The sequence below is a fragment of the Myiozetetes cayanensis genome, unplaced genomic scaffold (genome assembly GCF_022539395.1).
Source record: "Myiozetetes cayanensis isolate MyiCay16 unplaced genomic scaffold, myiCay2020 scf4, whole genome shotgun sequence".
Lineage (NCBI taxonomy): Eukaryota > Metazoa > Chordata > Aves > Passeriformes > Tyrannidae > Myiozetetes > Myiozetetes cayanensis.
Window position 1 is genome coordinate 52,429,966 of NW_026087631.1, and position 27,237 is coordinate 52,457,202.

General features: G+C 41.6%; 1 protein-coding gene across 9 annotated transcripts in view; it reads right to left on the bottom strand.

Annotated features, from left to right (window-relative positions):
* Positions 1-20,408: 20,408 nt before the first annotated feature.
* Positions 20,409-27,237, bottom strand: part of ARHGEF28 (Rho guanine nucleotide exchange factor 28) — a 69,455-nt gene continuing 62,626 nt past the window's right edge. For 5 of the 9 annotated variants that reach the window (XM_050329608.1, XM_050329609.1, XM_050329606.1 and 2 more), the window contains one exon: positions 20,409-21,474. In XM_050329608.1, coding sequence (XP_050185565.1) covers positions 21,314-21,474 — 161 coding nt within the window. In that variant the 3' untranslated portion in view covers positions 20,409-21,313. Of the gene's footprint in view, positions 21,475-22,032; positions 22,171-23,704; positions 23,755-27,237 lie in introns of those variants that run through there. The other 4 variants (XR_007630584.1, XM_050329613.1, XM_050329612.1 and 1 more) reach the window with 4 other exon arrangements.

The window sequence follows — 27,237 nt, forward strand, 5'->3', positions numbered from 1 at the left end:
CTATCACCCAACACCATATTTTAAAAGGGGCTTAAAAGAGAAGGAACTAAACTAATCAACCTGTTTGGCTATTTTGCAGAAGAGCTGCCTCCCCATCAGGGCTCTGAGAACAATATGGAGGGCTATGATCTGGCAAGGACACAGAAGACCACCTTATGGTCCTTGGCAGAGCATCCATGCTGATGTGGTAGCTCTGAGGAGATAGCTCCAGGAGGAAAACCAGGAAAGGGAGTAATGGAGAATGTTAATGCTGCATTCACCTTTCTACTTTGATAAGCTTTGCATTTTGGTCTCTCCTGTCTTGCGAGATACCACTAACTGATGACAACTGTTGCAGTTCAGAGGCAGCGCAGTCTGTTTCTTCACAAGTGATCACCTGAATTGTGCACGTTAATCTAATGCTGAGGATGCAGTGGTGTGGCAGGGCAGGAACACAAGCAGCTACAATTCCTTTCAGATGCCATTTTGCTTATTTAAATGGGGTAAGGCTGTGCATGCTCCTGAAGTAGCCACTTTTACAAATGAGACTGGTAGTAACTAAGCTTAGCAAGTAATGATGCAGCTGTGATAGCATCTATCCAAAAGTCCTTAATGCTCATTACCTAGGTACTAGAAGATCCAGTCCCTACTTCCCACGGTGTCTGATGGCATCTGCGGTCGAGCCACACTTAAGAACCTTCCTTTTAACCCTCTGATATATGACCACAGTTCAGCCTCTGCCCAACAACCTGTTTTCTACTCTCTGTTTCTCAGATGCAGTCCTTGAGTGTAAGCACATCCTCTCTTGAAAGACTGAATCTCCTGTCCTACAAAATATCTTTTTGAAGCCTTGGACAGAGAGGAGCAAGAAGACATGCAGATATAAATAGCCTTTGTAGAGATCGTGTGAATACACTCCTGTGTTTCCTCAAGAAATAAAACACAGGAGATTTGATGTCATTACAAAAATCAGCATATCCCCTAAGTAAGAAATCCCCCAAACCAGCTACCCTTTCTTCCAGGTCCCTGGGACTCCACAAGAGGTTGTCTTCTCCAGGTTAGAAGGATAGCCAAAGCCAAGTTTTTATGGTCAAGAAGCCCACACCTGCCTACATCCTTGAAATAAATGCTGGGTAAGAGAAACAAGAATACAGTGTGCATCGACATCACGTACAGTTTTAAAGAGGTTTAATCAAAATTCTAGCTTGGACTGAAGGATGTGTTTCTGCGGCACAGACAGAGCTCAGGAAACATTGCAGAGCTGGCAGGGTTAAATTTATGTTCCTGGCTAGGACTGCTCAGAGATAAGGGGTGCAGAGAAATGAGAAAAAGCCAACAGCAGAGAGAGCTCTATAGGGTGCTGCAGAGAGTTGTGAAGCAGCTGGATGTTCTTCACTGGGCAATTAGGGAATGACAAATTGCAAGGGGATCAGAGGAGGATGTTCTAGTTCCATCATTACCGTTAAGACATTTTCTTGAAATTAAAAAACTTTAGTTGAATGGTCTGTGAGTTAGTTTATTCTGAGCATGACCTCCTCCCACAGCTGTGTGCCAGCAGGCAGTACCATCAGATTCCCTCACATCCATTTCAGGGCAATTACAAAACAGAGAATAACCTGTAGAGAGAGGATGGGTTTTAGTATTACTATTCAGACCAGTTAGAATGGCAGCACATACTTCCTCTCTCAGATGGATTTTGCTATGGTTTAATCCCAAAACAGAACACCTAGGGTACACACCTATTGGCCACCATGAAATTCTCTTTCTCAGTCCTATAATGCGCTCCTTTCATCCAAGCATTCCAAGCTTTGTAAAAGCTTATCAACAAGTTTCAGGGTGTTGTGATTTTATAATTTGAGAAGTTGAGTGCTTGGTATTTGTTAGTCATGGGCTTTGCTGAGCTAAATTTGCCTTACCACAAGGAATGCACATAGCCAGACAATTTCCTCCCATCTTTTCATCACACGCCTGGGCAGGCACCCAGTTTTGGAAGATGCAGAATTAGTCATGTGACGCTGCCTGTGGCTATTAGGAAACAATTCTCACATATCTTTTCTTAGCGCTGGACAAAAAATGCACTTACCCATCAGAAACCTGGCTCTTAAGAACCTAAAAGGTGTGCACAGTGTTTAAATCTAACCACTGCTGTTGAGGCAGCTTTTTAATGCTTCTCTCCCTTCAAATTCATGTTCCAGGTGTGTTCGTCCTCTAGTGGAGGAAGCCTCACTCCCATTCCAACACCAGCACCTGCTCCTCTTGAAGTCAGAAGTGAATATGCCGTTACCCTCAGCTGGAGTTTCAAAGGGTACAAATAAGTGTAACCTCTCTCTCCATTACATGGGAGATATGCCAATGCACAGTGGTTGCAGATCTGCCCTTGCAGGTTCGTGCACCATCTGCTCTGCAGTTTGCTGATTTCCTGGATTAAGAATGGGAAGACACAAACGCAGCCTCAGAGGAGATGAGTACTGTATGGCATGGCTATGCTTTCCTTGCAGTGCTAGACAAGCTGCAAGTTGCCAGAGAGAAGCTGATGTCATCTGGGAGTAAAAATCTGTAAGAACATGCCAGCTCCCTACTATATCAGAAGTAAGAGCTCACATTTCTCTTTCAAGTCCGTGACAGGCCAATGTTGGAAGACTTCAAAGTCTTCCCTTTTTTTCTGTGGAGATCAGCAGTTTCTCAGCTCAGGGTGGGATGAGTAACCAAAGCTTTGTAAGCATACTATAGCATTTATAGGGGATATAATTAATACAGAAATAATATATATATATCTGTAGATGTGATTTCTGAGATTTCTGCAGTCCATATGCAATGAAGGAAAAGAATGAATGTAAAACCTCAACAATTTGATGTGACATGTTTTACAGCCACAGCTCACTCTTCCCAAAAGTGCAAATAACTCTGTATGATACAACAAGGAGAATTAATCACATAGAAATAACTAAGAATCACTATATGCTTAAATCCTAAAGAATGTCCCATGAATGAAGCAGACTCTACATCTGCCTCAGAAAAACTTACTGTTCTGAAAAACTTACTGTCTGCTTCGGTAGCATTTTTGCAATATAATTTCTAATTTTAAAATAACATGCAATAAGACACTAGGGTAAGTTAATCCAGCACAACAGAGACAAACTCTGTGTTAGACACACCTTTCCCTCAGGCATAGTGTTTGGGGTTTTTCCACCCTGCTTACTACATGCTTACTGTCAGCCTTTGCATTTCCCTCATAACAGCTCCTGCTGTTCCACAACAATAAGTGCCCATACTCACAAGAGAGAAAATGTTGCCCTGACAGGAGCCCTTTTTTTAACACATTTCCCCAGTTCAAGATGGTCAAGCACCATTTTATGCACCGTGTTATGTTGTGCATCCAGTCCTCATCATGGCTAGGCTTCACGAACGAAGATTTGAGAAGGGCTCTACCCACGCTTGCTACAAGCGCGCTGATGGCTAAAAAGGCCAATGCGAGATAGACAAGTCTGGTTGCAGAAGGCACAGCAGAAAGACTCCCCAGGTGATATCGATGAGACGCGATTCTTTCTGCGTTGTCTTTTCTCCTCGAGAGTGATCCTGCGTGTGTTCTCAAAAGCAGCAGCAGCGTTATAGATGGTGTGTCTCCAGGCCTCCCAGTTGGAGGCCAGGGTAGACCAATGGTGGTGATCAATATGGCCAAGGCTGAGGGATTGTTTCAGGCAGTCCTTGTATCTCCTCTTTGGGGCTCCTCTCTTGCGGCAGCCAGTGGCAAGTTCCCCATAGAGCACGATCTTAGGGAGGCGGCAGTCCTGCATCCTGGAGACGTGCCCTGCCCAGCGCAGCTGTGTTCTCAGCAGCATGGCCTCAATGCTCGTGACTGCTGCCTGTTCAAGGACAGACGTGTTGGTCACACAGTCAGTCCAGTGGATGTTTAGAACTGTACGGAGGCAGCGCTGATGGAAGCGTTCTAAGAGACGCAAGTGGTGCCGGTAAATGACCCATGATTCGGATCCATATAAAATATATGGATCTGCATCCAGTAATCAAATGCAAAAAACAGACTTCCTGCTTGCTTTTTGTTTTTGCCTCAACCAGAATATGAGTGGTGAAAGGAACTTAATTACTTAAGACTGTCCCTAAGAAAACTAAAATACTTATGTCAGAGGTAAAGACTTATGTCCTGGTCTCTTATCATGATTTAACAATGTGTAGAGCACTATAAGAGATTTTTTTTCCCCTAACTGTGTCTCTCTCCAATTCTTCCAGGAGAATTATAATTTTCTCAATCTCTACACATCATTTGGCGGTTCCTCTTGCTTGGAAAGCACTGCTATGATTCAGTCCAAGCTCCAGAGTAACAAAGAGAAAGACACTTCCTCAGGCTGGAACAAATCTGGCCTGGTTTGAGGGGCTGGAAGCTAGCTTGTGAAACCAGGAGCCAACCAGACCCAGATCAAAGATTGATCACACCCTTTCAGGTAATAGTAAAGACTTAGTCCCCATGGAAATCAGTGGCAACATTTCTGCTGACAATCTGTTTTAACTCAACTGCATCATAACTTGACATTCATTTTCTAGGCCAGCAAGCAAATACAAACACCAAACTATTTTGCCATGTTGTCGTGAGAGTGGGAAAACTGATAAAGGAATTTAAGAAGCACTCACTCGTACAGAAAGAAAATGCCAAGGTGCAAGGCAGGTATGCATGCTGTGAGCAGCTGGGTCAGGAAATGTCCAAGCCCTGCCAATACACCCCAGCACTTTTGATGCAGTTTCTGTAAGTAGAAAATCTTTGCCATGGACTGAAGGGAGTAGATTTGTGGAGGAAATAAGCATCTGAAACATCAAGGATCCTTTCTAAGGTTCTCACAGAATCTCCTCCATCTCAGGAATACCAGGAATATCACACATTGACAAAGCAAGAGTAGCAGAAAAACGTCCTGAAGGTGCCAAGATCATCAAATTACTCCTAGTATGTTCCAGGATTTTTTAGTCTCTAAAGCTATCCTGGTGGTAGGGGCAAACTGTTGGTAGGTTTCTTTGCTGCCATGGTATTTGTTTGTAGGAATGTGCCAAGCCCTGCTTGGAAAACGAAATGATCCTAAGCCAGGAGGTCTCAGCCCTGAGCAGAACCACAGTCTCACATCCTGGTGATGATCAAGGACCATGAGCTTACTCAGTTTATCCCTGAACGCCTATAGATTACAGCCCTTGACCTGAGCCTGCCCTCCTGCCTTTCAGTCTACTGTCCATGGAGGCAGGATTTTTAAGCTGTCGTTCGCTTCCCTTTGGCCAGGCTGCTGCAATGCGCCTGGCACCCCCTCCCCTGGACTTTCAGTGTGCAGTCACAGCTCTGAGCCTGTGAGGCACAGAAAAATCCAGGTAGCAAATCTGCAACAGAAGGTTGTGGGGATGAGACCTGGACAGGGCGGTAGTTGCCTCTTTGTAGTGTCACAGTTTAAAGTTTGAGGTGTTGTAGGGAGAGGATGTGTGGCCTTATTTTGCGCCCAGGAACAGATCCACTGCTGAAAGGGCACAGCCCTACCCCAACTCGTGCTTTTCTAGGTATTAGATGGAGGCATGCTGCCAAATCAAGCAATTAATCACATTCATTAAACATTGTCAGCAGAGGCTTGTTTCTCATTAAACCACCTGAAAGCAGATCTCCTGACAGTCTCAAGAGGAAAATAAAGAAGAAAGGTATTTGTTTCCAGACACAGTTCAAAGGTAACAAAACAGAAACAATTATTGATTTTTTTTTTCTATAGCCTGAGATAAATTCCCCAAGTGATATCCTATGAGGGGGAGAACTACAGCAGACACACTAGTCTTCTATTTCATGTCTCCCACATGAGGTGACAGGAGTTAGCTTGAGGATTGCCAAACTGTTTGGACAAATATCTCACTCTCAAAGATAGAATTACAGGCTTACACCAGCATAATCAAGACTGGTTCCACATCTGCTCAGTGAAATATAGTCAGACAAGTACATACAAATGTGTTTAGAGAGAAAGAGAGAGAGAGAGAGAGAGAGATACGTAGATAGATAGAGCAATGCATCTGAATTTTCATGCCCCCTCTGTCAGCAGGTCCAGCTGCCACTGTACAATGCTGATCTGAATTAGCTGAGTGGAAGAGCTTACAGTCAGAAGTGTCAGCTTTCTTATGCAAATAGCAGGCTAAAACCCTTGCAGGTAGTAGAAGTATATGAGGCTTGAAATTGGCTGGGTTTTTTCGGATTTTTGTTTGTTTGTTGATATGGATTTCCTCTGTATAAATAAAAGGCACTTGTTTGTGTGAAAGGACACAGCTGTAGGACTTTGCATTCATTGTTACCCACAGTGTGTCTTATCTTTGTGCTTCCTGAAAATTTCTGCAGTCTGGTATGTGGTAAAGAGCTTGGCTGTGGTCAGGAGAGTCTTAGGAAATCCATATAGAAGAATTGCTGGCTGTTAACCCTTCTGTGGCCTCAAGATCTCCATTATAACTTTCCTAGGCCCTTGATTTTTACAGCATTCATGGCCTCCCAATGATGTGCTCAGGAAGGGCTGGTTGCATGATGAATATGACCAGACCTCTGACATCAATCATGGGTGCTGCTGAAAACTTTGTCACCGCTTGCTTTAGGAAATCAGTTCTTCCTCAGCTCTTTGCATAAAGTGGAAAGGAGCTTCCCTTGCTCCTGCAGTTGCACACAGCTGGGCTTTGCAGTGAGACATCCAGGTAACCCTCCAATCTGAGAGTGCATTAATCATACAATCTATTTCCTACAGAGAGCAAGCACTGGTGAGAGAAAGGTCACACAGGAATGGCCAGATGAGTCAAAAATGAGGCAGACTCCTACCTTCCTGCCCCTCTGCAGTCACAGAAAGAATGAAAACCTATGGTCCCTCATTTCCTTCTAGCACATGGATGATTGAACGACACATCATCACTAAACCAGTTCTCACCTCCTTTTCTCACAGTTTTAGTTCCACTTGGGCTTGAAAGGGAAAGGCATGCAGGTATTGGTCAGGCTCCAAAGAATCTATAAAGCCTGTAATTGCTTTTGTTTCGCTAATAATTTTTTCTGGTTGTCAAAAGGGAAAGTCACTCAGATACTAGAATATCAAAAAAAACAATGACAAATTGCTAACAAATGGGCATATCATCCTCAGATGTGAGACGATAGACATACTCCATTAGCCTTTGTTTTTTCCTTTAGCATGATTTGCTTTTTCCTTTAGTTCATGATTAATGAGAAAAAACCTATTGAAAATACCAAATAATACATCATCTCAGGTCAGTGTAGCCCTTATATCCTACTCTTCATACCAAGGAACAGCAGAGGTGATTTGATTTTCAAAATCTATTACTAATTGCTCATCATCTGTCAGAAAGCTCATTATCTCCTCTCTGCCATGATTTGCTAATCAGCTGCATCCATTCCTACAGTCTATTCTTTAAGCCATCAGCTAAGAACAGTGCAGCACCCAAATGCTGAAGTCTTTGCTTGCAAGACCTGAGCTTAGCAGCATCACCCAATGTCCATGTGCAGTACAACAATGCAGGAGGTGCACACTCGCACAGTAGCAGGACGAGTCTGCAAAATTTCTCTCCAGAAGCTGTTTTAATGCTCAGCATGCAGGATCCGACATTCCTTTTGCTGGTGCTAAATCCAGCTGTCAGAATCTGCTTTTCTGAACCGGCCCCAGCAGCAGTTTAACCTCCTTGAGAAAGAAAGGCCAGCTGGTCATTAAATAACGTGGATTTCACCCCCTTCTGCCAGCTCTGGAAGGGAGCTAGGGATCTCCGTGCCACTCCTGAGAGGCAGGATCTCCATGCCACCCCTCTGAGCTGTGACTGCGGGCAGCAGTCCTGGGCAGCCCAGTCAAGGTCAATGGAAGAAGGACCGAATGCCCCCACCATCTTTGTCACTGGTATGGGTGACATTCCATTTGGTCTGGCAATGGCTTTTGCACCACTAGTGCTTCTGTCCCTGGTAAATAAAGGGACAACTGTGTATCTAGCTGACACTTTCCCATAAGGGTATTTGTATGGGACTCATTAAAGCCAATTAAACTCTTCCCCTTTATTTCAATAGATTTCTTAAAAAGCTTAAAGAAAACCCTACATAACCTGAAGCTACACACCAGTGCAAGTGAAAGAACTTGACATTCAACACTCCATTTTGAAAATAATTAGTAGCATTTAAATGATAAAAAAGAGATACAAATTGCTTTGAATATGGACATAGTTGTGTGCAGGTTTTTGGCAGGAAAATATATGTTAGTTAATATTTTATTCTGTGAAACAACATGAGCTCAAGTTTATCACATATCAGATCCTTGGTTCCCTTAGGTATTATTTCTAGATAGCATGTGAAGCTGAGGCTTGTGTTCTTCAGTCTGAGAAGGAGATCTTACGAAAAAATATTCTAGCCCATGTCCTGAATCTACTACCAGCAGAACATCAGCAAACTTGAAGTTGAAACAAAACAAATCATCCAGAGAATCAAAACTCCTTTACACTGAAGGTATCACAGTTACACATTGTCCCCTACAGAGATCAGTTAGTGTAATAAAATCCAGGGTAAAGAACAGTGACCACTAGAATTGTATTGACAGAAAATAATTCTGTGTAATTGCAGAGTATGGAATTTGAAATGAGGATAAAGACTTATCTGTTCACAGCATGAAGTATCTGTTACATGCCTTCTAAGTAAGAATCAGAATGAAGAAGGAGGTAAAACCCAAATAAAACATCAAAACTCTAGTGGAGTGATGCAGACAATAAAATTTTTATATGATGGTACATAGGATGGGACTGATTAGATTTAACAGAAATTTCCACAAAATCAGAGAGTAATCTTAACTGAAGGAGATCTCTAGAAGTGTTTGATCCAATCTCCTTCTCAAAGTAGGGCTAACTCTAAGGCTAGAGATATTTTCAAAATATCCAGCGATGGAGGTGCCACAGTCCCTCTATACAAGCTGTTTCAGCGTGTGTTCCCGACCTTAGTGAAGTTTTTTTTTTAAACACAGGAATTCCCCTTGCTGCTATTCACATCTGTTGACACCTGTCCTTTCACACAGCAATTCTGAGAGAACTCTAGCTCCATCTCCTCTGTATTTCCCATTAGGCAGGTGAAAACAGAAGTAAGATCCCAGCTCAGTTCTGTCTTCCATGATCTAAGCCACTTAGATCATGGAAGCCACTTAGAATCTCCTTGTATGGCACCCAACTCCATCCTTCTCTGAATCCCCAAACTGCAGTTTCCAGTAACTATCTTGTGCTAGGTCTCCAAGATGGACACAGTATCCTTGAAATAGCCTCACAAGTAACAATTGGAGTGAAATAATTGATTCACTCTCTATTGGCTGCTCCACTGGGGCCCACCACTCTTTTCTGGGTCTCCAGGTCTCTTGGGTCTCAATATTTCAGATCTCTGTTACTGTTTAGTATTATTTCAGCTGAGTCACAAGACTCTGAATTTATCTTTGTTGACAAATACCCTGCCCTTTTTGGTTTCAGGAGCAATAGAAGTCATGTCAAAAGCCTTGCTAAAGAAGTCAAGTCCTAAATTCAGTAGTGCTAGGGAAAGAAATTAGGGTAAGTACAGAACATGAATGCCTGTCCCTGCCCCATTCAATAGTTTTAGCACCAAACAATTCCTGAGACATCCCTGAGCTTTTCTTACATAGAATATGCAAATGTCTTAACAACATCCAAGCTCTATTTCAGCAAATTAGTTTGGATAGCGCAAACACTTCAGACACAGCTGTATGGCACTTACTACGGGTCATTCACTCTGTCAAGGCACATGTGGCTCTTGATGTTGTCACAACTACATTTTGTCTGGTGTCTCAGCCTTTCTGAAGGCTTTTAATGGTGTTGGTTGGTGCAGCCATATTCCAAGAATCTTCAGATATGGATAATTTCAAGAGTTACCATTCAGTTACTCTTTAATTAAGGAAGACAAACATATATGGACCTCGGAGAAAATAAAGATTGATTTGAAGGCCAGGAAGGAAGAATAGTATGTGAGGGTGATCTAATAAGGAATTGTAGGAAGGCTTTCATGAAATATTATAAAAACATAACAACATCCCACTGTGTATTGCCAATGAAAGAGGGAAATAGTTCTATACAGAAAAAATGGCAAATATCTGTAAGATCAGCTAACAATATCCAAAACCCCAGAGTCCAGAAGCAGGGACCAGGGCAAAATAGTATTTGGACATTCATCTAAAACTGAGAAAGCATCTAAACTGTCACTGAAATCAAGTAGGTGGTAACTAAATACATGTGTTTTGAAACTATTCATATAAAGAAAGCAAAGTTTTCTAAATCAAAGTAAGAACAAGCAAGTCTCTCAGTAGCAAAAAGAAAACCAGAAATAAATCCAGACTCATTCAAAAAGCAGGCTGAAATATTTCCTAATTATTTCCATAACCCTAGGGAAGCCACATTTCCCAAGAGAGCCTATAAGACAATCTTTGAATATTAAGAAATGACTGGAAAATGCAGCAGATTTAGCAGGAAAACTGGAGAGCAAAAGAGAGGATTGAGCACCTGGGAAAGAGATATGCTTCATCATTCATTAGATTAACTGTTATTTCTCACAATCTGGAAAAAAACATTCATCACTTTTCATTTCGAAGTTACACAGGCAATTCGGCGAGTTTTACACTACAAATAATTCTATTTAAAAAAAAAAAAAAAGTATTTCAAGTCCCAGATTGCGATATGAGCAGCAGACTCAGGTATGAAATTTTGCCAAGAGTGTTTACAAAATGATTTTTAAAAATAGGACCCAGGATGACAATCTGTGCTGTAGAAATATTTTATTAATAATGCTCAGCAAGTTAATATCCTTGCTTTTGCCCTCTACCTATTTAGAGAAAAATGTCTAATTTTGTCTTGCTACTAGGAATGGTGGGAACCCATCTACTAATCAAGAAATGCTGGACACTTGTCTTCTGAAAATATGGAGCTATTAAGCTTTTTTAAAATTTCACTTGGAAACACTGTGATGATTTTTCCTCCACTGTAGAAAATGTGTGTAGTTTTGAGAAGCTGATTTCTTTTCAATTGAACACTCATGGAAAACACCGTGACTACTTTTTGCATTTCCTTTTCAAGCAGCTGTGATCCCAATGCCACCAGGTAGTCACACAACAACTGTGGCTGCTCTGAGGTAATGTATTCCCACTTCCTAAAGGCCCAAAAGAAAAAGTTCATGTAATAAATTTTCGTGGGATAGCTCATGAATTTTTTTCCTCCCTCTTGTTTTTGAATGAGGTTTTGAAAAATCGGGACTGTCCACCTCCCCATGCAAAGGTAGAGGGAGAACAGGGCTGGTATTGGAAGAGCAGATGCCCAACATCACATCTATCTCCCCCTTTGGAGAGTGCTGCTCCTATATGTGGTCCCTTGTGCCCAAAAAAACTTCCCTATGAAGCTCAGGGCACGTGCTAAATAGTCGGTAGAGAACTGGGCACTACTCCCTCACTGTCAGGCAAAGCGGAAAAGATTTAATACAGTCTTAAAGATTTCAAGCCCTGCTATGGCAACAGAGCAAATTCTTATTGAGCACAGGAAGAGGAAAGGGATTTGAAATGATATTTCACTTCTTCCTTAGAGCTCAGCAATTCGCAATAGACTTCAATAAAACAGTGAGGAGGCCTAAACTTTACATACACACATAATAAGTTATCCCTTCTCTCTTGGCATGCATGTAATTGTATTTGTATAAAATCCCCCCAAACCTATGATATGTTTGAGCTTTCTAGACTACCATTATTGACACTCTTTAATTTTAATCTATTTCACAGGTAAACTGGCTCTTCTGAATTCCTAAATTTTGTAGGAACAAGGAAGGAAGCTTGTGTCTTTGTCTCTGACATTCTCATATTAAACAGCTAGATACTGATTTTAATAGTAGCTTTTTTAATCTGTATTTTTAGCAGTGTAGAGGCATCACTCTTCATATAGCAAAAATTAATTTTACCTGAAAAGATGTCACACAAAAATTAAAGCGGGTGTCTCTCTCTTTCCTTGTTTCTCACCCCATGCACATATACGTTAATTACAAGCAGAAAGCACAAATGACACTACATACTCCACAGCATCTGCTCAGGACTTAATTAATCCAACCTTCACACAGTCCCCATGGCAACAATGCTCAACAGACTACCCTGATTTGGAATATTCAATAAAGCATGTTACACTACATATTTTATTCAAATTATGGCTGCAGAACTATTCTCTGTTAGCAGTGCAGTGTCAGTGCTGATGGAAACAGAATGAGTCCTTGCTCTACTTGAACCCTCCTCACACATTACCTCATTAAAATATATAATGATGTTCGAGCTAAGTCACATTAAAGCAGACTTGTTCTTTTTAAATACCTAGAAAGAAGCCCATTACCACATTTTTATGTTTAAAGGAAAGTTTCAGGCTTCATAAGGTAAATAAGAGTATTTTGCAGTGCTGTGCCTGCAAACCATATCATAAAGGTGATTATGAAAATATTGGTAGCAAAAGAGAATTTCCATGGTGTGTTTCATACCTTGCTACTTTTGCTATCTTGTCAGCTTATGCTCCAAATATGTGTTTTGGCAGGGTGTGACCCCAGCAATTAAATGTTAATGGCGGCTGAAGTAACAATGGCTGCTTCAGCTAAAGGAAGAGCTGGTTATTTCAGATGTTCAGTGGGCAAGGGGGCCCCATTCTCAGTTTTCATTTGTGCCTGGCTACACTGAAGGTGGATTACTCCACTCTGATGATGACAGGCCCCCCTGTCAGGAATTAAAAGCTCGTCTCAGCCCCCAAGCCCCCATAAATGTAGTCCTGATGGCCAAAGGACAGGAGCAAGCCATTGCCTTTCCCACAGCCAGCATAGCACTGGGAAGCTGTTTAGGCAAAGCCTCATAGGCCAGCCTTGAAGTGGGAAGTGCAGCTCTCTCTGCTGTTTTCCACCTCACAGGTGCCCAGCCAGTGCCTTCCCTGGGGACAGCTGTGGGAAGGGGCCAGCAGAGGACTTCTGTGTCCCTAGGCTTGGTAGGACTAGAGCAGGGTGCTGCACAGGGCAAGGATCGTACCCACCAGTTACCATCCTGTAAACCCACAAATTATTAATTTGTTAAAAAAACCAAAAACACAAAACCAAAAACATACAACAGAAAGCAACCAACCAGAAACCAACCAACCAAAACCAACGAAACAAAAAACCCACTTTCTAGAAAACTCACATGACAATTGACTCAAGTAGGGATTTGGCTAAAACAGCAAATGGGGAGGAGGCAGGAGCAGGCAGCTTCAGTCTGTGACTATGCACCAGTGACAAGTGGATGGAAAGCCCACTGGCTTGGAAAACCTCTCAGTGCTTGCATCTCATACACTGCCATATCTTTCCTCTGGGTATTAAATTACACCTTTAAACAGTGACAGCATACATACAGAGTTAAAAAGAATTATTTTGCTATTGTATGCATACAACTATGTTGGTCTGAAAGTATGCACAAATTAAATGTTAATCTGAGTCCAGGGATAATCTAATTATGGCTTCCTTTTGAAGTAAGAGGAACAATATTTACTGAGTAAATTATGGACGTCTAAAGGTAAAGCTTGCTTTGAAGATTAAACAACACACATGTTGTTAATTATTATAACCATACTTGACCCTTGTTGCTTTGCAAAAATTTGAATTAATTTTGAATTTTCACAGAGATGTTGCATTTCAGAAGGCAATACTTCATTGTCAGTTCTCTTTTATTACATGGCAACCTAACAAAGAGCGCCAAATATATGAGAAGCTGATTGCGTGATATGCGTAGTGCACAGCTCCTCTGCAATATGGGATAAAATACCTATTTTAGTATAGAGGGGCTGCTGGCAGTATGGGAAAGCCATTCTTATCACCATGAACCACATTTGGGGGCCAGTTCCCCACACACACCTCTGTCCTTGGGGAGACAAGCCCTGGCCAGATGCCTGCTGCAAACGGTCCCGAGCATCCTGGTTTTGGGCTGTGGGGGCAATCATGGCACAGCAATGGACACAGAGAGGCAAAACTCTCTCCAGAAGAATTTAGCTGCTCTGGCAGGACCATATGGTGTAATCTTACTGTCCTCCTCTGCCAGCTGTGGATTATCAATCCATGAAAAGCCTTCCTGCTATCTGACTGTGAAATGTTGCACATATTAAACCCAGGAGATCATATTCAGCTTTACTTTCATCACTAGAGCTATCCACTAATTTAATTATATATACTAAACCAAAGTTAACAAAACTCCTAATCAAATAATATCAAATAATTTTTTAAAAAATGTAATGTCACAGAATACCTATATGGATTTTTTTTCCTCAGTGACTCCCTGAACACTGTACAAAAGAAGCAGTTTCTACTATTGCTTGTGCTGTTTATTTCCCCATTCACTTATTTTTGAGTCCCAATCACTTTGTGATGTTCATATGACAGTTCATGACCTGACTTTGAAAAACACTGTGTAGAAGTGAAGCATTTTGTCTGAGTCTTTCGAACTTAGATCCAGGTCTGCCCATTCCAAATATCTGATGTCCTTCAGAACTCTTTTCTGTTCAGGCCCATCTCTGTAATTACCCCTGAAGAGCTGATTGAAATGGCAGAAATAATAAGTTGGAAACATCTGAGCAACGTTTAGGGAAATGTTTCTGCTTATCAGAGGGCAACCATGACATAAAGCGGTTAGCACTAGTTGAGTTACAGTTAATTGAAATTACAGATGGAAGGACTGCATTGTGGTGAACTTCAGTTGTTCAGGTGTTTTGAGCTCCAAATTTCCCAGAAGGAAGAATATTTTGAGTTTGGTGTCAGCAAACCATGCTCTGTTACTCATGATCAGTATAGTTGAGAAGTACATTGGAGTCTTAGCCATCTCATAGGGGTCTTAATTTGTGAGACTCCAACACAGTCCTGCCTACAAGACAAGCAGAAGTAACCAACCACTTACCAATAAATTAAACTGCTTCCTGTCTTTTTGGTGATCCCATGCAGTGCTCATATCTTGTCCTTTAAAGTTGTTATCCTGCTCTCTCTGAAGAATTATTCTGTAAATTAAATGAGAACAGCTGGAGTCAGAATTAGAAATTGAATTGCTTCTGCTGTGCCAACTGTGATTTCCAGTAAAACAGCTGATGCACCCTACCTTCTGTCAATAATTACTTTGTGTGAAATATCCTTCAGCACTCAGTATTTATTTTACAAGCCAAGAGAGGTTTCCCAAGGCTACAAGTCACCTTTCATAACCTGCACACAACCATTCAACCTCAAGACAGGCACTGTAGGGTTGAGTCAGGCAGGGGGTGACCTGGTGGATCCAGAAGTTTCCTCAGGGCCCTACCACTCTGCTGGGCGGCAGAGCAGGGTTGAACATGCAGCCAGCTCCCAGCATGACCTGTACCATCAGCTTCAGTGACACTTAATGGTCCTCACACAGCCAGGTTTTCCAGATTACCAAGCTGCCAGCATTGTTCAGCTGATGGCCATGAATCAGTCCCAGAGTTGGAACCCTTCCCTCAGCACCCATTGTTCTTCTTAAGGGTCACACAGAGGAATATGCCTTGTACCTTACCTTCAACATTAGCAGGCACCTGTACTTTGTGAGGGAGTCCACTCCCCATCTGTGGATCAGGTACAATCAAGCTTTGCCTCCTGTACCTGTGGGTTTCAAACCTCCAGAGGGGAAGAGGAGGGGCTGGCATGGATCTCTTCTCTGTGGTGACCAATGACAGGACCCAAAGGAATGGCCTGAAAATGTCTCAGGGGAAGTTTAGGTTCAATATTAGAAAAAGGTTCTTCACCCAGAAGTTGTGGTTCAGAAGTTGTGTTTCAGTGGTTGGGCACTGGAACAGGCTCCCCAGGGAAGTGGTCACAGTACTAAACCTGACAGAGTTCAAGAAGCATTTGGACAACCCTCTCAGGCATACACACATAGTGTGATGGACACAGGTTTAAAATCAGATCACATCTGGTCATGTGAGACTCTGCAAAGGAAAGGAACATTAGCAGAGAGGCAATTTCACCCCTGATGTTTTCCTTTTCTCTGACAATTTGAGTATTGTCACTCTGAAACCTTGCTCCTTAACTAAAAGCTGGAGAGAGGCCACAGAGGATAGGAATGGTTACCCTCCACTGACTGAAAGCAGATGTTCAGTCAGCACTGTTATTTTTGTCCTCTTGGCTGCTTTGTATCTGGATTGGGCTTAGTTTGATAAGTCTGACCTATAATGGCTTGTTGTAGCATTCATTCAGCAATGGTAGGAAAACTGTGTAGGAAATGGGGAAAATTTTCATTTTGGATGAGGCGTTACTTTCTTTAACCAGGAGCAACACCTATTTCTCATGTTTCTTGCACTACTCAAAAGGAGCACAAGTAGGTCCACAGCTTGGCCTGAGCATCTTCAATGAGCTGGACACAGAAAATGCAGACATCCTGTTTCTTTACTTGCATAGTAGGGACAGGGACTTACGCTGGTATTCACAAGCCATCTTCAATTCATGTGATTGTTTATCCATGCAGGGCTTTGTTGTTAGTGGTAACCTGGGTGAGCAGAATGTTCACACCTCTGCGTAGCTCCTCTAGTCATGGTTTGGCAGTTTTATAGAAATCTGATAAGAAAGTTCCCTTAGGTCTGGTAAGTAACCTCCATAGGAGAAATTCTTTGTTTCAACTTGCATGCTTCACTGTCTCTTTTGTAAAAATCTGATACTCGCTCTGTTTGGCACTGAAATTGAAATATGTGGCATCTAACCAGTTCTCAGATTCTCAGTCAAACAAACAATAGGTAGTGTGATAAATACCAACTTTATTTTCCTTGAATAAAAAAGTTTGTTCCACGAAGGAGCTTAGAAACATCTCATGGCAGGGGACCACTCCTCCTGTCTTCTCTACACCCAGACCACGTTTTTTGTGTTTCTTTTCTCCTGGTCTCTACCCAGGGCAAGACTCAGGGCAGTCTACAGCAACCCCAGACTCAACAATCTGTGAGTCTGAGAGTGCTGTAGGCTGCCCTGTGACAGAGCCCTTCCGTACAGGGGGTGGGAACATCCTGATCTGAGCCTGAGTGAAGAGAAGAGGAAGCAGCTTCTGCACAGATGATCCACAGGACAAGAAACTTAGCTCTCTGGGAATCTGGGAGCCACACACTGGCCTGAATAGAGCTGCTGCCAATACAGCTCTACATGTCAGTGGAAAACAATGACATTCCTAGATGAGGTACCTGGATCATTTCACCACCATGACCCACTAAATCCTTGCAAATTCTTCCACAATTCACTTAGTCTTTGATGATCTCCTGATACAAGAAGACTAGTAGCCTATTGTCTGATGCACTTTTGCAGAGCAAAGGTCTGTATTAATGAGAACACTTTAGATTAATCCCAGGAAGATTATCCTGAGATTTTTCATTTACATTGAAGAAATTAAACACTCTGTTTGACATCAGCCTGCCAAAGGGATCCTTTCTGCAAAATTCAAGAATTCAATTTAGGCCATCTTCATAGTCTTATCTCAGAACCTGGTAGTGAGAGGGAAAAACCTTTTTGGAGCTTAACATGTAGATACCCTTATGATTATCAAGAATATTCACAGCTAATTGTGCAGTGTTTTTACATACAAACCTTTACTAAGGATGAGAAAATAACAAACACTTCCATTTACCTTGGCAAAATGGCGCAAATCAACTGCAATTCCATTAAGAAAGAGCAGACGTCCAACCTGTTTCAGTGTACTAACGCCCCACAACCTAATCTGGTTTTTCTTCTGTAATATAAACTGGGCACACTGAAGGATTTGGGGCTGAAATTCTTTTCAAACAGAATATTCATTAGAAGGTATCCAAGTAGTCATGTTATTTCCCCATTTGTCATCAAGTGCATAAGGAAAACTCCTTCATCTGCAACTCTTCATTGTGTTCAAAATTCAGTCAGAGTAAGTTGTACCTTACTTACCACAGCTCAGCCTCTTTGTGTTTCTTTGAATGAACACTGCCATGAAAATATTTTTAGCAACAATATGGAACATTACCACAGAATTTGCACCTACCTGATTAAGAAGCAGTTAAAATCTTACTCACTTTTTAACCTTAATCAGCAGCATATAAATTAATGCAGCTAACAGGGCACTTTAAGCAAAATTATTCATGTTCTCTACATGGAAAACATTAACAGATATTTTTTTCAATCACTTCAGGAAACAACCTTCAAGGAGTTTCTTGAGAGCCAAATCTGTATTTAATTTAGTAATTTGAAAATAACATGGATGACCTTTGTTAAAAATCTCTTTAAAATGCAGCTGTGTTGTTTACCTTAATAGTCAAACAGCAGCCAAGTGAAGCATTTGCTCTATTCTGGCCTCATTCTACAAATGATTGAATATATAAATCCAAGATTCTGGATCCAGGCCACTGTAAGGTTGAGCTGTTCATTAATTCCTTCTTTACCATTATTATAGACTTGCTGAAAAAAGATTTGTTGCAAGTTTCCCTTAAAAATATCTCAAAGTTGTTTCATATGACAGCTTTACTAGCACACAACAACATTAAGGAGAAAATGCTGGAAAACTCTAGGTAATACAGAAAAGAAATCCCCCTTTTGTTAAATGGTGGAGAAAAAAAAAATTAAAAATAAGAAACAAGGAGAAAGCTCATCCCAGTACCATGGATATTTGTAGTAAAGCAACTGCTCCTTTAGCTTAATCACTGAAATGAATGAATAAATTAGATTCTGAGCTTTCAGAGGCAAGATGCCTTGAGGAGCATAGCAAAAAAACCCACAATATATATGATGAGTGAAAAACAACAGGCTTGCAAATAAGCCCACTTCAAAATAATGTAAAAAAGGCTAAGAGAATCTCTGAATACATTTTTCTAAATAAAAAGGAAGGCATACCATTAATGTATACCTCATGATAACTGAAAATGCAGCCTGCTACAATGGCTGAATCTCACTGGGGCTGCATTTAAATTCTGCTAAGTATTAAGAAATGCCTAAATAATGGACAGAGTTCAGGGGTGCACAATACATCTTGTTATAAAGAGCACCTGCCAAGACCATACAGGCCTATACTTTAAAATTTTTTTTCAATTAAAATACCTAAATCAATAGGCCATCTGTTTCCTGCCTTTGCCTTCCTCAAGTGCTAGAAGTTTTACTGTAAACACAGGTGAGTAAAATAAGATGCTGCCTGATGTTAGGGATTTGCACAACAGCTGAAGTCCTGGTCAGCTGCTTTTCAAATCCGAGCCCTTCAATTAAAACTGATGAGAGAACCAGCATCCTCTCTTCCTTCCCAGTGGCAAGACGCTTACATGGGAATTCCCACACCAGACTGGGACAGCAGCTATTCATCTAGCAGCTTGGATTTGACAGTAACCAGTACCAGATGTTTCAGCCAAGGCATAATAAAATGTAGAGAGAGTAACTTTGGAGAAAACTACTAATTTTTCCCCCAATTTCCCGCAGGTCCCTGGGCAATGCACATATCCTGGGACATACAGTGTCCCAAGAAATTGGTCTGGCTACTCAGAAATTTGCCAAAAAACTGTTCAGATGGCAACTCTGAATTCAGTGCTGATAGGTAAAACAGAAAGGCCGTGGACTGTCCTTACTGCAGGACCCTCAAGAGAAGCTGAATCCACATTTTAATTTTAGTCTAACTGTGAAAACTAAAGAAGGTAAAACAATTCTCGGAATTCTAAAAGGTTTTTTCTCTTATAAGGAGACATAAAAGTGCTGTCAGGTTAGAAGGAGTCTTGAAGGCTGGACACAGACACTGGAAAATATATCTGCAGGCCCAGTTTTTCCCTGATGGTATTTGCACACCAATTAATACCAGCTGAGAATTGGGTCCTGCTCATCAAGACAGTTAGGTGCTCAGTTGTTCGCCCAAGATACCATCTGAACAGCTAGTCTGGTAGTCCCGTGAGACGCAGCTCAGAAAGCTCTACATTTGAGTATTCCCTACAGCACACCCATCTCTGGAAGAGAATATTCCGCATCAGGAAACCCATGCTGACAAACATACACCATCTAAAACTCTGCTCCCTGCAAAAGATTTTGGACAACTCAAGGCTTAGGGTAAAATGGAAACCATATGACACCTGGGGCTTACCCAGACAAAGGGGCAGGAGCAGTCCAGCATTTCCCTGCCCCAGGAGCTGGGTAGAGGTGAGGCAGCTCTGACTCAGGAGCTGTGCAGCCACATTCCTGCTGTGCCTCTGCCAATCCCATCAACCACACAAAGCAGCAATAGGCACATCCTTGGGTTTGCCAGCTGAGATGCATGGAGCACAGCTTTGGCTGCGCTGGACCAAGGCAGACACATCTGCAGCAGAGCTGAGTGCAAACAAAGTTTGAAGCTTATTTTTTCATTTTCCTCCTGTTTTCCTATTTCTTTGGAGAATCTGACAATGAATCAAAGTTACAGTTTTGCGGAAACACACAGAAAATTTATTCAATATTACACAAGTGTACAAATACTTCTGAAAGACAGAAAGGCATGGAACAGTTCCTGATTTCTTACTGCCTAACACATAGACAACCCCATGAACCTGAAAGCAGAAAGCTAGCTGGCTCCTACATGGGAAAGCCATGCAGTTTCAGAAGGGTTCAGTTACCTAGAAGCCTACTATTTCTTCCCTTTCTTTTCTTTTGACCAGTGAGATGGTTTCACCTGGTAAAATTTTAATGTATAAGGGCACTTGCTGAAATGAGATATAATACAGTAACAAACTGATTTACTCCATCTCTGCACAGAAACTGGAACTAGTACCATAATTATGATAGGATTTGGGAATGAGCAAACACTTACAATTATGCATAAAAAACATCCTCTGCTGAACAGTTCCTGAGCCAGGGGATAAAGAAAATGACCCAACAGTGAAGTGTACATGGCACATTTCAGCTAAGATTATAGCCATCATTCTCAGATTGCTGTCTTCTCATGTTATATCACTTTTAGAAGGTTACTGATACACACACTCAAATCTCAAATAGCAAACCCATCCCTCTTAGCTTGTCCTTTAAAAAGAGGACTCAGGAGAAAATCAACACTGGCTTTCACAATTCCTGGTGGCATCTTTACAATTCCAAAATGTCTCTCCTGCTACCTATTGCTTCTTGCAAAATAGTTGAAATTACATCATAAATTAAAGATTATACAACAAAGGCTTCAAAATAACTTAATTGCTATATTTATCAAGGGAAAAAATTTGCATTTAATATTAAATACTATCCTTAAAGCTTGCTGGTCATACAGAGAGCAGCTACAGATATTTAGAAAAGCAAACATGTTATATTTCCAAAGTGCTACTGAGATTAGAAAACAAGCCATCAGAGGTAAATGATCTTCTCTTCTACTCTGCCTCCACTTTCTGTGTCCTGCAGGCTCTCAGGCTGATGGCTCAGCACCAGTGAGTCGACCTGTGGCAACGGAATGGATCCCTTGTTTGGAATGCTTGTTTCAGGACCCTGGATCTGTGACGTGTTCAGATCTGTAACACACAAGAGAAGGACATGTGACCATGCATCTTCTGCCATGTCAATGCCATCACAAAGAGAGAATTCTGACTTTTTCATAAGCACCATTTTCTAGTTTGCTGCATCTGTCTAGAAAGGAAAACAGCATTCTAGTACAAGTTATACTACAGTCCAGTGACAGGTACCTTATGCAAGTTTACTGAAATCTGTTCAAGTCTGTTCACTGTTACATGAAGGATGCTGTCCTTCATGTAAAATAACATGAAGGCTTAAATGACATCAGAGTTGGGCTGGATGGAAACATACAGCACATAATCAGTACCTTGGTTAGAAATAATACAATTCTAGAATTAACATGGGTTTCATCATTACACAGAAATTTATCTGCAAGCCTTCCTTTTACAGATGAAAAAGAAACAACTGGGCAAACTCAGTTAAAAGTCTACATGGCTGGCACTTGCATTCTGAGGTATAAACATTCACCTTTTTCTACCAAGTTATTAGTGCTTATTTGCACAAACTATCTACTCTATTCTTGTCTCAATCCTTTAGGTGTGATGTGGAGAGAATACCTGCACCCCAGTACTACAACATCATTTCACACAGATCTTCAATTGTTATCTTCCCAGTTTTCTCCCACAAATGCAGAGGATCAGGCACTTGTTTTCCAGCACTGAACAATGAAGATTTTTGTGATGATCTGTGTATGGCTTGAAAAAAACAAAACAACACAACTGTGGTTGGGTTTTATCCCTAGTCAGCATTCTGTAGCACTTTGGGCCCCACATCTTAGTAGCTGGCTTTTCTAAAACCTGTATGTTTTCAAAGTAGTTTTACCATAAAAACAAGCTGCATAACAAGGGAACATGTATTCTCATGCATAGTGATGAGAAAAGTCTGCAATGGATAAGCTGCAATATTTTTCACCGTAATCTTGGCCTGACCAATCTCTACTACTACATCAGGAGAGTTAAATTTTCATTCTTCCATCTCGAAAAAGGACTCTGCAAGAAGGGGAGCTTGGAATCCCACCCATGGCATGGTAACACCAAAAGCAAGTAAACCCAGAAATGGGGTCCTTTAAGCCTTGATCATTCATGCAAAAAGCTAAAGAATGTCATGCCTGCTCTGGTCCATACTTCTTCTCACATGCATGTGCAATGAAAATCTATTAAAAAGGAGTTATTTGGCTTTTTACGCACCAAGTCCCTCTAACTAGTGGGAATTTAAAATGACACTGCCTGCATTTGGCACTCCACTGATACATGTGGCTTTCACCAGTCTTGTTCAGTGATGCACAAGTTTAAGGCAAAACAAGCTTGCTGGCACCCTGAAAAGCTGAGGCTCCCCAGCTGCTCCCTGCCATGACGTGTGTGGAGCAGTATGAGATGATTATGTGATGGGCATGTGGGAACACATCGTATCATTGCCTCTGCCTTCAGCATCTTCTCCTCTTTGATATTCACACAGTTGTGGGGAGCAAACAGGTTTTGGGACTTCTGCTCCCGGGCTAAGCCACAGGTACATTATACATGCTGACAAGACTGCAGGGTCAGTGGTAGGGGCAAAGTATTTATAAACAAGCAGATCTTAGTCATAGTGGGATGACACATGACGTTACCAAAATTAATCCCCAAATGTCTTTCTTTTACTGTTTCATATTGGATTTAACAGATCAAGTTTCAGTCTTGATGAAAATTCAGAGTAAGTCTTGATTGCAGGTAAGCTGTTTGCAATACGTAACACAGCAGAACTTAAATCCCTAACTTATTTGAACAGCCCTGACTGTTTAAAGATTAATTCTTCATTTATTTTTGATAGTCACATTAGAAAAAGATTACAATTTGCATCAAAAGAAGAAAGCAGAAGTATGTCTGCTTTTCTTTTTGAAAGTTGGATACATTGAGTTTACTTGTTTATTAAAAAGACCCCTATTAGTGGAAGATCCTCAACCTCTAATATGTACATTTTTGATTATTTTACCCTCATTAATATTCCTTTTAAGTCCTATGAGTCTATTCACTTTACCAAAGTTATGCACATAAGAATACCAGGCAGTAAACATTTATTTGAAAGATCTGTTTCCAAAATTTATGAAGTACATAATTGGAGAAGCCTAATTACAAATTTGAAAAAACACATAAAGAGAAACACCTTAGATGCAGTTATTTTTCATCATCAAAACTAAACAGTAATTGCATCACCCATTAAAACAGTAGCTGTTTCCAAGCCATTTCTCATTACCTGTTTACAACTCTAAGCAGAAGAGCTGAGCAGGGGAGACCATCAGAGTTCTGCAAAAATAAATCAGATTCTGTCACTATCAAAATAAATTATTTATTGCTACTTTGGCTGCCTTTTTTGTTTGTTTGTTTGTTTGTTTTTTTGTTTGTTTGTTTGTTTTGTTAATTCTGTTGCATCTGGAGAACCTAAAGAGGAGGAGAGCATGTAGGAGGTGACAAGACAGCTGCTGCTGGGGTGACGAGTGGCTTCAGGCTGGAAAGGTTGTGCTTAATACAACTGAGGATGGAAGGAGCTGGTTTTGGTTGCACTTTAGGTGGCACTCAACACAGACTCTGCCTAATAAAAGCCCAATGTGTCTCCAAGGCCATACACTCAGCCTGCCACTGGGGAGAGTGCCTGTTGTTACTCTGCCCGGTGCCATGCTGGAAGCTGAGCCAGGAGACCAGCTGGTATCACAGACAGTAGTGTGATGTGCCTTGAGAAGAGCTGCACATGAAGGGTGTAAGGAGTGATAGAAATTACTATAAAAGTCACAGGTGAAGGAAGAGCAGGGAAAGGGGACTGAACTACCAGTCAGTACTGTTCTTGTAATGTAGAGAACCAACAGCAGCCAAGAAGCCTCTCCTGAGCTCTCTGGTACAGCACAGGGGAAATAAGCTGTCCTTATCACCAAGTAGGAGAATGCTGAGAGAAATCCTCCCCTTGAAATGCTCTCCTGAAACAGGGAAGAAACTTCCAAAACCAGACTTGAAAACATCAGCTGCTCTCTACTAGAGAAATCTGGGAGCTGAGGATGTTTAACAAAAATGCAAAACAAACTGATTATCTGTGCAGACACCAAGGCAGAGGGGCTGCTGCTAGAAAGTGACATCCAGGAAGCTCTCCTGGGCTCCTCAAGCAGCTGGAGCATCCAGGGGAGCTGCCCTGTCCCTCTCCAGGTCCGTTCTCTGCTGCATTGAGGTAGATAGTCAGAATTCATTACAGATCAAGAGTCAGGTAAGTAAGGATCTTTTTGAGCCTCCTTCAACGTCACTGTAATTTACTTGTCGGCATTGGCCACGAAATGAGTTTTGTATTACTGCCTTCTTTAAATTCAGCATTTACTTATCCTTTCCTCAGCTCCCTTCCAAGGTGCAAAGGGATGGTCCCTCCGGTAAGCTGTGTTTAGCTCAACAGCGCGCCCACCAGACCAGCACCCACATCACCAACGCCCGGCAACAGCTCTCCCACGGCCCCTACCCATACCCTTCTGGCCTGGGCCAGGCTCTGCCTGCTGGCTGGCTCCCACACCCTTGCACAGAGAGGACTAGCAAAAGAATAAGACACAGCCCTTCTCTTGCTCATTTACACCCTTTTTTTTTCCTTCATATTTATGTAAGTGCAGAAAACACACCCAGATTTCCAAAGCTTTAATGAAACTGACCTGTAGCTGAGACACTTCCACAGGGTCTACTGTGAGGCTGACAGCAACCTACTCCCTCCCACTTCTACACCAGCCAAGGGCTGATGGCATCTCTCTTCATCCTGGATCCTGCAGTTTATGCATGAACTGAAGCCCCTTTTAACTGTTTCTCACTTATGTAAAATATTTTTCTCCTACAACGCTCCAGGTAACTCTTTCCTAAAGAGCAAGCCAGATCTGCAGCTGCATCATGGATACCCCTAGACAAAAGTGAACAGCAAACCAGAGAAATACACTCTTTCAGTGTTGGGCTGGACAAATTCCCCAGAAAGAGAGATGTGATCGGGGCTAGAGACCAAATATTAGGTAATCTGTAGTATTAGGTAATATCAGGTAACCAGCACTTCAACATTTTGGTCGCATGTAGCCTGTTCAGTCCAGCAGTGCCACATCACAGCACAAAATACCCCTAAAGTACAGCTTTTTGTCCTTTTTATCTCAGCCAACACCATACCATTAAATAAACTCCAGGTATTCCGTTCTATGTATACCACCAATTTTCTCAAAAGGAGTCAGAGACTCTTTCTAACAAATTCTGAAAACAATCACAAATTGTATCATTCACACAGCCACTGCCAAATCCAACATTTAAAACAAATCCAATTTTTTCCCTATTTTCCATGAGTTTAGGTCTGGTACCATAAGGACAAGCATGAGGAACCGGCAGACAATCTTTCCATGTTTTTTTCAGACAACATAACAATAATGGCAGTTCTTTAAATGGGTTCTGGATCCAAACTCTGATAAACGACAGCTCTTGGCTAAAAACATCCTACTGTTATATGGAAAAGGGGGAAAAAAGCATTCTGCATCCTAACTACCACACCCTACCTTTTCCATAGCACTGAGAGAGGATTAGTGGTTTCTCACAAACTGCTGAGAAGGTGGAGGACAAAGCAGTGGTATTTGCAGGAATCTGAAATCAATACATATCAAAACAAACACAGCCCATGTTCCTGGGTGGGGCGGGGGATACAAAAGCCAAGTAAACAACTCATTAGTCACACTGATTCTCACCTCCTGTCTGTTGTCATAGGATGTAAGCACTTTCACATCAAACAAATGCCACCGTTTTTCTCCTTCACCCCCTTCACCCCTCCTCTCTCTCTCCCAGGATCAGAGCTCTTCATGTAAGCCTGGAGTGCCCACAGTGACGATTATGGGAAGGACAGGAGGACATTTTCAAGGCAAGAAACACTCCAGGCAAAAAAACCGCTCTCGAGCCTCTGTGTTTTGAATAGGAAGCCCTCAGTTTTCCTCCTCTGACTCTGGGGTTTCACAGCATCACAGGATAATTCAAGTTGGAAGGAATCTTAGGAGGCCTCTCATTCAAACTCCTCCTCAAAACTGTGTCAGTTTGATGATCAGTCAGGATGGTCAGTCGGGATCCTCAATCCTGAAGTCAGGATGTGCTGGACACTTTTTTACTTCCTAGCTGTTTCCATTAAAAATAAAAAATAATTTAAAAAAAATATATATATATAAAAAAAAAAGTAAGAAAAAATAAAGGGAGGTTTGGAAGGAATACATTACATAGATTTTGCAGACATTGAATTAATATTAATTTGCTGTGCCTTTCAGAGACCTGTGTCTCATTGGCCCTTTTTATAAAATAAAATTTCATTAAATGAAGAGAGATTTATGCCACTTTTAGCAACAAATATGTTAAAGAGTCTCAAAGCCATTACTCCTCTGAAAATAAAAAATGAAGTTAGATTTTGGTTTTACATGTATATATAATAACTGGTACCCAGTTCATCTGGACTGACAGCTGACACATCAGCTTCAGGCCACCGTTATGTGAAATGGCAGAGCTGCTCTATTTAATCCCCCCACTGGCACTCATGCATAATGCAAAGCGAAAACAGACACCTAAAAACCAGTGCTAAGTCTACCGGCTCTGGGACATTCAAAGGAATTCAAGGGTAACAGGCTCTCATTTGCCATTACAGTTTAATAGCAAACGGCAACCTAACTCCCAGAGGCTCCACTGAAAGTCCCCATCGGCAAATCCCACAGCACCTCTTTGCAGTGGTTTCCATGCAGATTCATTAGTGACAGACAGCCGATT